The sequence below is a fragment of the Convolutriloba macropyga genome, chromosome 4, assembly GCF_964194025.1.
Source record: "Convolutriloba macropyga chromosome 4, txConMacr16.3, whole genome shotgun sequence".
Lineage (NCBI taxonomy): Eukaryota > Metazoa > Xenacoelomorpha > Acoela > Convolutidae > Convolutriloba > Convolutriloba macropyga.
Window position 1 is genome coordinate 26,093,403 of NC_134471.1, and position 11,693 is coordinate 26,105,095.

Here is an 11,693-nt window from a genome sequence, read left to right on the forward strand (position 1 = left end):
GGGAGCAAGCACAATGTTGAGTAGAGTAAATACATTGTTTAACGTTGGATATGGAGAAGAGTTGGATAATGATCTACGAAGTGGTTATACCAATAGTGAAACATGGGTAAAGCCTAATCTACGAAGTAGCTTTGCTAATCTACGAAATACAATACAAGAAGAATATATAAATGAAGAGATGGGAATTTTGAATAGAAAGGGGGGAAAGTTTTTAACCAGACTATATGGAAAAAATGAAGAATTTAGAGAAGAGATTATAAATTTTGTTAGAAATAAAACAGAATTAGACCTTGAAATGATTTTAGATAAGAGGTGTAAAACTAAGACACTCAATACGTCAGGAAATAAATATTTAGCAGAGTGTATCACATCTAAAGATAATACAAAAGATTTAATTGAAATTATGGCTAAATATTATCTGCGAAGCGGTTACACCGATGGTGAAACATCTGCAAAGCAGTTTCACTGATGGACAAAGTCCTATCTGCGAAATGATTAGGTAAATATTATAGTTTACCCTATTATAAATGCTTTTAAAATGTTTAGAGTGTAACTATAAATATGGAAACATTGCTGTTTTAAAATATCATTATGAATCATTTCATAAAGATAAAACTGATAAATGTATGTGTGGTAATATAACACTAAGTGGTATTTGTGCTAATAACTTTTCTCCATGGGGTTGTTCTTGAAAAACACTGATCACTGTGTTTCCACCGATCTCAGTGTTTTTGACTGTGCTCTTTTTGTTCAAGTTATCCACGAAGTGGTTTCACAGATCCAGGAAGTGGTTTCACCAATTTTCGCAATTTGGTTTTACGTGCTTGTTACACGGTCTCACTAGTTATACTGAAAAACACTGATCACTGTTTCCACCGATCTCAGTGTTTTTGACTGTATACCCATCACAGTGTGTCCCATATACAGTCTCACAGCAGGGATCATCCTTTTTAAGAACTGTGAATTTGGTTTTTTATCTCACTTAGTTTCATAGTAATTCATCAAAGTCGGGGGACGTTCACTGGAGTCAGTGAGGAAGGAACCCCAAACCTTCCGTTTGCTAAAGCAACTTAACTAGACTCGATGATTTAACCACTACGCCAAGTGAGACAGAAAGTTTTAGTTTTAGATTGATTGAATATTGATTAGGGGGGATATATGAAAACTTTTATTAATTAATATTTTTTTCAATTTTTATTCAAGTTTTCTTTTTATGATCAAGTTTTTTCGCAAGTTTGTTTACGTGCTTTTTACACCGTCTCTCTAGTTACACTAGTATCTGGGATACGTCCACCGGAGTCGGTGGGGATCTGCGAAGCAGTTTCACTGATAGAACCTGAACTATCCGTCTGATAATGAACAATTACCAGCTTAACTCTGTACTAGTGGATTGCACTAAGTGAGACAAGAAATGATAGATTTTGAGTGAATATAAAGGTAATATGTAGTAGTGGATAAAACAAGCTAATATGTAGTAGTGAATAAAATGGGGGGTATAAGCAAGTAGTAGATATATAGAGTAATGGTAAAAAGGTGGTATTTAGTCACCTTCCGATTAGGAAGTGGCGGAATAGCACCTTTTTCCCACTACCAACTATTAATAGCTAGTGTCGATAAGTAGCAATTGAATGTTTCTTAATTTTGGAAAGTTGAGATTTTTTTCAGGAGTTAACACAAAGGAGGGGTCAAAAATTGCTTGACAAAATTTTAGCAGAAGAGTTAATTTAGAGAGAGAGAGAGAGAGAGAGAGAGAGAGAGAGATAGTGGCCTATATACCTCGGGAGAGGGAATCGGTTAGCGATGATCTCGTGAGCGTCATCAACTGGTGCCTGTAGCAACTGTCTCAGATTGGCAAACTCTGGCATGTTCTGGTAGCCAAACTGAACCCACTTGGCTATCGTTTCTCCGTGGTAGATCACAACCTGAAACATTCACCAGCAATAGCGTACAAAATCTACGTTTCATAACTAACTTTCCTAATATGTGCTCTTTGTGATCAAAAAATCATTAGCACTTCAAAATTAGAGATAAACCTGGAAAATTGAATTTCTCGAACCTGGAAAAAGGTGTCCATCAAAAGGATTCTGTCAGGCTTGATGCTTGTACTATCCAGAAGAACCGGCTCCGGTCCCTGGAAACTGTAAGCATACAAAAGCGGTTGAATCATCATCACACTTTGACCAGTTTCTTCGGCATACAGACAGTGCTTGTAAAAGACCGTCTCATCGGGAGAGAACCCAAAAATTTGCAAAAATTGGGATCTCCTAAGATGGAACATGAATTGGGGATACAAGCTGAAGTTAGCTGGCATTGTGAACGAGTTCGGGTCCTCTTTGCTGTAGTTGCCGAACTTCTGACACAGTTTTATCAGTTGGCGGTCTAGCCAACGTAACACGTCCGGAATTTCCTCTGATTCAGCGCGATGAACTGCGAGACGTGCCATGACAACCGCCGCTGCTTCTACAAACATAAACCGACAAATGTCGGAAGAATTGCTCTTAAACGACAGGCGAGGCAATTTAATTCATCAAGGTCTTTACTCTAGATCAATTTTTCTTTATGGGTGCAAAAAACTTTGACCCCACCGGGATTCGAACTACTGACCTCTCGAACCATGTCCTTCCACACTTACCACTGAGCTACTTGTCAGTTCCTTTTCCCTTTGCTGCAACCGGCTATATATTAGCAACTTCAGAGCACTAGAGATCACTCACAAATGATGAACGAAAGCGTAAAAAAGTCACATGAGAAGTCAAAGAATGTTCTAGAAGAAAAGCGCAAAAATGTCAAGCGAAAGATTTGCATAAAAAAAGACACACACGTTTACAATAATTGCTATGAACTGCGTTCAAGAGCAATTAATAAAGAGAAGTACTCAGTGGTTTATCTTCAAACTTCGTTTGAAAGCCATTAATGGATAGATAGAAATTAAACATAACCGACTTTCTTCAGACGAATTTCTCTCGAGCGACAGGCGGGGGCTTGACTTTAGTCATATCCGGCTTGAGCTTAAGGAGACTGGCATCAGCAAGGCAAGGATAAAAAGCAAGTGCTAACCCATTCTTATTTTTTGCCTCCTCGAGAGCTCCTCAGCAATTTCACTGAAGCGCACACTCAGCGCTTAGTAAAGCTCTCAGGGAGCAGCTCAGATATCCAATGCTAGGATTTAATGCTAAAATAATTTGCAATAATAAAGACACAAGCGACTGCAATAATTGCTTCCGACTTCTTTCGAGAGCAATTCAAACATTTTTGTAACCACCCCGCACCAGATAATTCGTAACGTACGCCGAATTGCTCTCACACGGCTGCCGAGCAGTTGGCTTTGTCAGCAGCTATCTGCGCGCCTTACGGAGGCTAGATTTAGCTTAATTGAGGGCATTGGGTGAGCATGAGGGAGAGGGGATGAGGGGGAAGTGGTGAGCGCGTGGGAGGGTTAAAACTCTCAGAACCAATCTTCATATCCTGAGTTGATGTCTCTTAAACTGCTTGCCTGCATCGCATACTTATACTAATGAGCCATAAGGCTCTAAGAGACCTTAGTACCCTCCATGTATACCTGTTTATCACGTTTTTGAGGACAAAAATTCAAAGGGGTCAGACTAAACGTCAATCAACCGAAAAAACGCATTAAAACATAGCCGGTAGAATACCGAAACGACTGGAAGAGTCGTGCAATAAAAGCTTTAGATCAGAAATATCAAATAAAGATCCGGTGTTCTAACTCGGAAACAAATCGAGGACAAAAATAACCGACTAACGTCGGACAGCAAGCTACTCTCAAACAACTGGCGAATGGTTGGTCAATAGCGGCCTACGGTTTGGGAAGGCTAGCTTTAGCTCAATTGAAGGGAGCGGGGTGAGCGCGGTTGGGGGACACGAGGGCGCTAGGTTACGGGTGGAACGATGCGCAGAACTGGGTATTGCGGGTGAGGGGGCTGACATCGGGCGAGGAGTGAAGGGGGTTAAGTTGGCAAGGAAACAGGAGCGGAGTAAATTGGGTGTGTGTGTGTGTGTGTGTGTGTGGGGGGGGGGGGGGGGTAACGCTCCAGGAACCGCCCTTCATATCATGAATTTGTCTCAAACACAGTTTCGTTGAACTGTAAAATTAAGAGTCTAGTGAGCCCAAGTGCTCTAAGAGCCCCTAATGCCCAACAGACGTTACCTGTCGATCCCATTTTGAAGTCGAAAAGTCAAAAGGCTAGCTTCAGCTTAAATGGGGTGGGCTTGGAGTGAGCATTATGGGGTAGAGGTGAGCGCGCGGGAAGGGTAAAACCAACAACTAATCCTAATATCCTTAACTTATGTCTTTTAAACTGCTTCCGTGAGACTTCCGGTGCTTCCGCGCACTTAGAGACTAGAGATCCAGAAGGCTCTAAGAGAACTTAATACCCTCCGGGTTTACCTGTTCATCCCCGTTTTTGACAACCAAAAGCGTCAGACGAGAAGTCGGTCAACCGAAAAATCGCATTAAAGCATAGCCGGTAGAATACCGAAAACGACTCGCAGAAACGTGCAATATAATTGTTAGATCAAAAAGATCAAAGAGAAAGAGCCGGTGTTCTACCTCGAAACAATCGAGGACAAACAAAAATTAAACGTAACCACCTAACGTCAGGAAAATTGCTCTCAAACAACTAGCGAGCAGTTGGTCCGTAGCTGCATGCGGTCTGCGAAGGCTAGCGTTGAAGTGAGGGGGTCAAGCTCTAAGGACCGCCCTTCTTTCCAGTTTATGTCTCGAAAACAGTTTCGGTAACTGCGAACTTTGAATGTAGTAAGCCGATAAGCTCTAAGGGCCCTTTATGCCCTCCGGTCATTAAATGTTGATCCCGTTTTTGAGGCCGAAAAGTCCAAAGGGTCAGATGAAAAATTGGTAAAGCGAAAAATCGCACAAAAAACCGGGGAGCTAATATAATTGCTACAAACTTTGTTTTACAGTAATCAAAGAGCACACTATCTTATGCCTATATACGAAGCTCTCATGAGAAACTAAAGGAAAAATGCATTCTCTCTGAATTTGAAATTATTTGGTAAATACTTTATGGCCTACTAAATCAGCCTTGAAACCTTTAAGATGACCTCATAGCGTACCTTGATCAAACCCGGCAGATATGTATTGAAGGTTCGACTGGACCTCGGCCCATGGCCGGCAGATTGTCGTGACCCTGATTCGTCTCTGGGCCGAGAGGTGCTGGTACTGGGTAACAAACTGAATATACCCGCGGCCTCCAGGAGGCATTGGCTGGTTCGTTTGCTGAGATGCCACATCAAAAAAGTATGCGTAAGTTGAAGTTGGTGTAATTCCACACATTTTCCATTGCACTGTTCCGGATTCTCCGATATCGGTTTCGGCTATAGCCGGGCTTTTAATTTCCATTGAAACACAATTGCCAACACATCCAGCGATTTTGAGTTCTTTCGACATTCGTACCTCACACGTTGCACCAAATGCAAGTTTTGAGTCTTCATTTTCGGGCTTTGTAAGCAAGAATTTCTTGAAAGTTGAATGGAACAGCTGAGTTCCGAAAGAATCACCTTGAACTACAACTCCGCCGGTCAATCTGAAACAGGTAGACATTTCCAGGAGTCCAGTTTGATCCAACGCGGCTGAGAAATAGTCAATTACGTGTCCATTGTGACAAGCTTGTCTAGCCAGTTGGTCAAAGTACTTGGTGCTCTTCTTCAAATATTTTGCATCGTCTTTCATGATGTCGTTATGGGATCTGATCGTATGCTTCAAATCATCGTCAATAACCATTCCTGGACCTTGCGTGCACGGTCCACCAGTGAACAGCATGATTCTTGCTCCAGTATTTGGAAACGACATTTCCAGCAGGCTCACTGCTATGGCTAATGCCGCTCCAGTTGATCTCAGAGCTCGTTTTCCAGTAGGAACAGGCCAGGAATCTTTCTGAATATCCCTTACAAAGTCGTCCAGCGCAAGATCGCATTTCTCGATAGGCTGGATAAATGGGTTAGATGGAATGGCGGTTTGAACACCCGGGTTCTGTTGAGTTCGAGATCCCCCAGGTTGGAACTGAGGCGGAACCGGTGCACGTTGACCAGGAGTTGCATGAGGCATCATTCCACCTTGACCACCCTGTCCGATTCCAAGCATTTCTTGCAGTTGTTTTGTAGTGTATGTCTTCGTTCCTCGGAACACGAAACTTTTCGACAGCTCGGTACAACAGAGATCATGCACGTGTACCATTTTGCCGTATGTTATGAATCCGACGAGAGCATTGCTGGGTAGCAAACCTATTGAAGCCTGAAGCGAATCTTTCAAACTGTTCATTTCATCTTCGTCGAGGCAAGTATCCACAACGTACAGGAATATCGGTGGCATAACTTGTGCTCGTGGCAACGTATACTCAATGGTCGTGAACTGTGGTATAATCTCAGCAGGCTGATTCTCCCTTGAGATCATGGCATACTGAGGCGGGAATGAGTTTCTTTGGAAGCAGAAGTTACACGCCCATACTTTCGAGTCGTAGTCAACCTGGCAGAAAGGATTAAGAATCGCTCTGCATGTTGGTCGAGCACAGATGATTGGATCGTATTTCAATTCTGGCAGATCTGGACGGGTTTTCAGAGGTGTATGTAGAACACTAATAGGGACGACATTTCGGGTGGCGTCCAGTCTGTTGGTTGGCCAAACATTCCATGTCATCCGGACACCATCTCGCTGCTCTTCAGCCAGAATATACTCCTCGTATGTTTGAGGTTGCGCCATTCGGACTCTGAAATTCCGACATTTTTATTACCATAAGTAATGCAAAATTTGAAGACTCTCGAGTATGAAGTAATCCGAATGATTAAAGAGCAAGTATGACAATTGACTGGTGTTAAAAAAGCATGAAAAATGTCCCACTGATGCAGTTTATTGAGAATCAAATAAGACAAAAACAAAGTCGCTTTTTGAATTTCAATTTTGACTAGAACCATTTGACAAAAATAAGCTCATTCAGGAATGAGGGAAATATATTATTTAACAATGGCGTGTTTTGTGTCCTTGAGGTGCTTGAAGAGACTGTTGCGTGAGGGTGCTTCAAACTTGCATACTGCACAGGTCAGACTGCTCTCTATCTTTGCAGATTGTGGGTTGCAATTGTCACTCTGAAACAACTTATAATGGTATAATCGATACAATTTGTGTTCATTTCATCATGATTCAAAATATAAACAGCCATAGAATGTTTGTACACTACGTCAATTAGCAGTATCTAACTCAAATCAGTGCAAAAACATCATTGATGAAATTAGATACGTAGCGTAATTATATCAAAATAGATTTCGTAAAAAGTAGATTTCATACAAAAAAGAGCAGCGAGATAAATTTGCTTGGCTGTAGCACATATATGGAGCATAACCAAAAAACAGAATTAACTAGTGGCGAAAGGTTGGGGTAGATTTTTTCATTTTTCTGGGGGATGGGTATGGAGCGCGGGTGGAGTTGCGGTTCAAACTCTAGGAATCGCTCTTCCCACCACGCATTTGTCTCCTCAGCAGTTTCGATGACTCGTATACTTGGAGATCAGTACACCTTGCTCTAATAAAATAAAAAAACGGTCGAGACAAAGAATTTGTCGCACAATTGAAAAAGACCACAGGGACTGAAATGATTACAACAAACTTTCTTTGAACCAATCAAAACACTCTAACGTCCGACGAATTGCTCTCGAACGACAGCTAAGGTGTCGGCTTTGGTTGTAGTTAGCTTAAATTTATGGAGGTCAACCCTTAGGGGTAGGGGCTTTTTCCAAACTCACCAAAACTCCAATTGACCTTCAAACAATTAAGTTCTGCTACCTCAACAGCCTCCGAGATCCTTACAATTAGAATCTATAAAGGTCAAAAGAGAGCTGCACAGATATTCAATATTCGCAGACTTTGCCAGTTAATTCCATTTTTCAGGACCCAGTCTAAAATATTCTAGCAAAAATTACCAAAACATAAGCAGCCATTTTGTGTGAAAAATTTGTACACGACTACAATTAATGCTTCAAACTTCGTTTCAGAGCAATTAAACACACAAATACCAGTTGTAAATTGGTTGACGCAACAAAAACAAATTAATGCTCACAGATATTAATTAATACTCGAAAACAAATTAATACTCAAATTCATTTTCAAGTAAAAAATTCGCGTCAAAGTTTTGGAATTAAAATAATTGTACCAGAACGTTCTACCATGAACACAAAATTAAATGCGAGTAGAGCGACCTGATTAATTTTTTTAACAAATATTTAGATAAACTGCTATGCAATCATCGCTTCTCGTAACTTTCACTTTCGCAGTTGTTATTGAACGAAAGCAATTACCGCAAAACAAAATAAGATTCAACCGTAAATTGCTCTCGAACGACTAGTGGGAGCTCTAATGATCTGCAGCCTGCTTCAGTCGGGAGGGGGGAGGGGAGCCTAAATGGGACTAAGAAGTTCAATAGTGGGCTTCAAATAACCACAGAGGTTAACATATACCACTATTAAGATTTAAAGATAAAAAATGGCACCAGTTTCGGCGCACTTTCCATTTGACTTGTAGTATTAATCTGCCGCCGATTGAGTTCAGCTGCTTGAAATTGTGATTGAGAGATTTTTAGATCACGCGAAACCCTAAAAGTCAAGGGCGTAAAAGTCACTCGAAAAGTCAAAATTGTCAAGCGAAAATTTTACAGAAAACACATAGCCGGTAGAATAACGGAAACAACTCGAATCGTCGTTCATTATAATCTCTAACCTAACCTTGCGGAAATCAGAACATCAAAATAGACAAGGGAAAAAACAAAGGTAGCCCAACAAACCACATTAAAGTGTTTTAAAAATGCCTACAATTTTTTAGGTGCGGGGGAGCTAGGTGGGGTAGTTAGGTGAAGGGAGGGGTAGTTTGAGGGTAGGGGTAGGTGGGGGGGGGGGTGGGGTAGGTAGGTGGTGGGGGTAGGTAGGTGGGTAGACAGGTTGGGGAGGTGGGTACTGCTGGGGTAGTTGGGGGGGGGGGGTAGGTGGGGGTAGCTAGGTGAAGGAAGGGAGTAGGGGTAGGTGGGGGTAAGTTGGGGGGAAGCAGGGGCCGTGGGGAGGGGGGTAGGTAAGTGTTGGGGGGTGGGGGGGGGTAGATAGGTGTCGGGGTAGATAGGTGGTGAGGGGGGTTTGTGCGGTGTAGTTTAGATAATTAGGGGTGACTTATATAGGAACAAAAAATTACCTCTTCACCCTAAACATTACAAGCAGTTCCTAATTACTATACATTACAAACGAAACAACTGTTAAAGAGCAATGTTCGAAAACAGAAGTCAACAATCAAAAACGGAGGAAAATGCTCGAACAGAAAGAAATCAAAATTCAAATTATGAACAAACTTGCTTTCTGCTAAAAAAAAACATAGCCGGTAGAATACCAGAAACGACTCGAATCGTCGTGCATTATAATCTCTAAGCTAACCTTACCAGAATCAGAACATCAAAATAGACGAGAGAAAAAAACAACAGTAGCCCAACAGACGACATTAAAGTTTTTTAAAAATGCCGACAATTTTTTAGGTGCGGGGGTGCTAGGTGGGGTGGGTGGGTAGATAGGTTGGGGAGGTGGGTAGTGCTGGGGTAGTTGGGGGGGGGGGGGTAGGTGGGGGTAGTTAGATGAAGGGAGGGGGGTAGTTTGGGGGTAGGGGTAGGTGGGGGGGGGGTTGGGCCGGGGGGTAGGTAAGTGGCGGGGGGGGGAAGAAGGTGGTGGGTGGGTAGATAGGTTGGGGAGGTGGGTAATGCTGGGGTAGTTGGGGGGGGGGGGGGGTAGGTGAAGGAAGGGGTAGGGGGGTAGGGGTGGGGGAAAGTTGGGGGGGGGGGGGGTGCGAGGCGGTGGGGGGGTAGGTAGGTAGGTGTTGGGTGGGGGGGGGGGGGGGAGGGTGGAGGTGGATAGGTGGTGGTGGTTTGTAATTAGGGGTGACTTATATAGGAACAAAAAATCTCAAAATGACCTTTTCACCTTGAACATTGCCAGCAGTTCCTAATTACTATACATTACAAACGAAGCTACTGTTAAAGTCCAATGTTCGAAAACAGAAGTCAACAATCAAAAACGGAGGTAAATGCTCGAACAAAAGAAGTCAACATTCAAGTTATGAACAAACTTGCTTTCTGCAAAAAAACCTGTAGAATCTCAATACTCCTCTTCGAGTCGTAAAAACCTGCAGAATCTCAATACTCCTCTTCGAGTCGTAAAAAGACACACACTTTTACAATAATTGCTATGAACTTCGTTCAAGAGCAATTAAAAAGGAGATCTCTCAGATCAGTATTTAACAAAATCTGCCTGTTGTTGAGAAGTTTTATAGCCATTTCAAACGTAGTCTTCTGATATGAATCTGTACACTCACCAGAAATTTTAGAAATCTGTATTATCAGGAATCTGAATAATCAGATATTAACTAATTGTCAAACATAACCACTAGCGTCAGGCGAATGGCTCTCAGACGAATGACAAGCGGTTGGTTTTCTTCAGTAGCTAGCTACGTTTTAGGGAGGACAGCTTTAGCTTAATTGAAGTGGCCTGAGAAGAGCTCGGCGCGCGGGTGAGCTCATGGATGGTGCGAGGGGGAGGGGGCGCACGTTTTCCTCCACAAGAATTCGCTTCATTTCAATGGCAATTCAAGCACAATAACTTCGGACAAAGTGCTCTCGAACGACAGGCGGTACAATTTAATGAATAGGAGCCATTTATATCTAGCAAAATTAAAAAAGTCAAGCGTGAGAAAGTCACTCAAGACGTGAAATTGAAAGAATGTTTTAGAATAAAATGCTCAAGCGAAAATTTTGCAAAACTCGTTTACAATATCTGCTTCTTCGTTCGAGAGCAATTATTTATTGTGCAGTTGATGTAAACTTTGAAGTAAATTGATTAAATCAAAGCGCAATTGAGTTGACTTTAACCATCTGAATGGGAGTAGCAGAAACTGAAGTCAACATGAATCTTATAAAAGAAGTCATATCATTCAGATTAATATTGCACGGAGAAGCGAATTTTCAGTTCTGCTGTTTTGAATCAAATTGCATGTAACACTATTTTTTGTCATTTATGCCTCTGCAAATGATCATCAATATGCCTCGTTTGCCACTTGAATGAATTTCCCATTTAACTCATTCCGTTATCTTCTCATAATTTACCTTTGAACTCAAAATTTGATCTTGATCTTCAAGGACGATGAAACTATACACAAGAGACAGTGGTTCTTAACTCACTTGGCAGCCAGACATTTTAACAAAATTAGAGATCAATTTATGTACTTTTACAATCCGAAGTATTTGGATTGTATTGGTGTGCTTTCTTTTTTTACGACTCGAAGAGGAGTATTGGTGTATTTAGTGTAACAAGAAGTGAAATGCATGAATACAAAGTTTTCAGGTCAAAATGCCAAAGAGCTGAGAGAAGAGAGTGGTTTTTTGTTCATGTCGATTATTTGAGAGAGAGAGAGCGAGAAAAGAAGGTGGATTAAAACTTTCACTGAGCTAGCGCAAATTTTTGATCACGTGCGGCTTTTTGAAAGCAGTTTTTATAGTTTTTCAATCCAACTTTTTCCGTCAAAGCTGTTTCAATCAATTATATAAACTTGCTATTGGAATTTGCATTTGAAAACATTTTTTACCATCTGAAGCAATTTTCACACTTTTGGTGTCAATTTTTAGCTATTCTTACCACCATTTTGCC

The 11,693-nt window shown here is 41.6% G+C and overlaps 2 protein-coding genes across 2 annotated transcripts in view; both read right to left on the minus strand.

The window, feature by feature from the left end:
• The window catches only part of LOC142337552 (protein transport protein Sec23A-like), a 28,653-nt gene extending 21,893 nt beyond the window's left edge, over nucleotides 1–6,760 (minus strand). The window contains exons 1-3 of the mRNA XM_075386862.1: nucleotides 5,092–6,760; nucleotides 2,057–2,460; nucleotides 1,777–1,922 (exon numbers count right to left, since the gene is read on the minus strand). Coding sequence (XP_075242977.1) covers nucleotides 1,777–1,922; nucleotides 2,057–2,460; nucleotides 5,092–6,733 — 2,192 coding nt within the window. The 5' untranslated portion in view covers nucleotides 6,734–6,760. The remainder of the gene's footprint in view (nucleotides 1–1,776; nucleotides 1,923–2,056; nucleotides 2,461–5,091) is intronic.
• Nucleotides 6,761–6,911: 151 nt separating this feature from the next.
• Nucleotides 6,912–11,693, minus strand: part of LOC142337553 (dnaJ homolog subfamily C member 21-like) — a 32,532-nt gene continuing 27,750 nt past the window's right edge. The window contains exon 10 of the mRNA XM_075386863.1: nucleotides 6,912–7,116. Within this exon, the coding sequence (XP_075242978.1) occupies nucleotides 6,985–7,116 (132 nt within the window). The 3' untranslated portion in view covers nucleotides 6,912–6,984. The remainder of the gene's footprint in view (nucleotides 7,117–11,693) is intronic.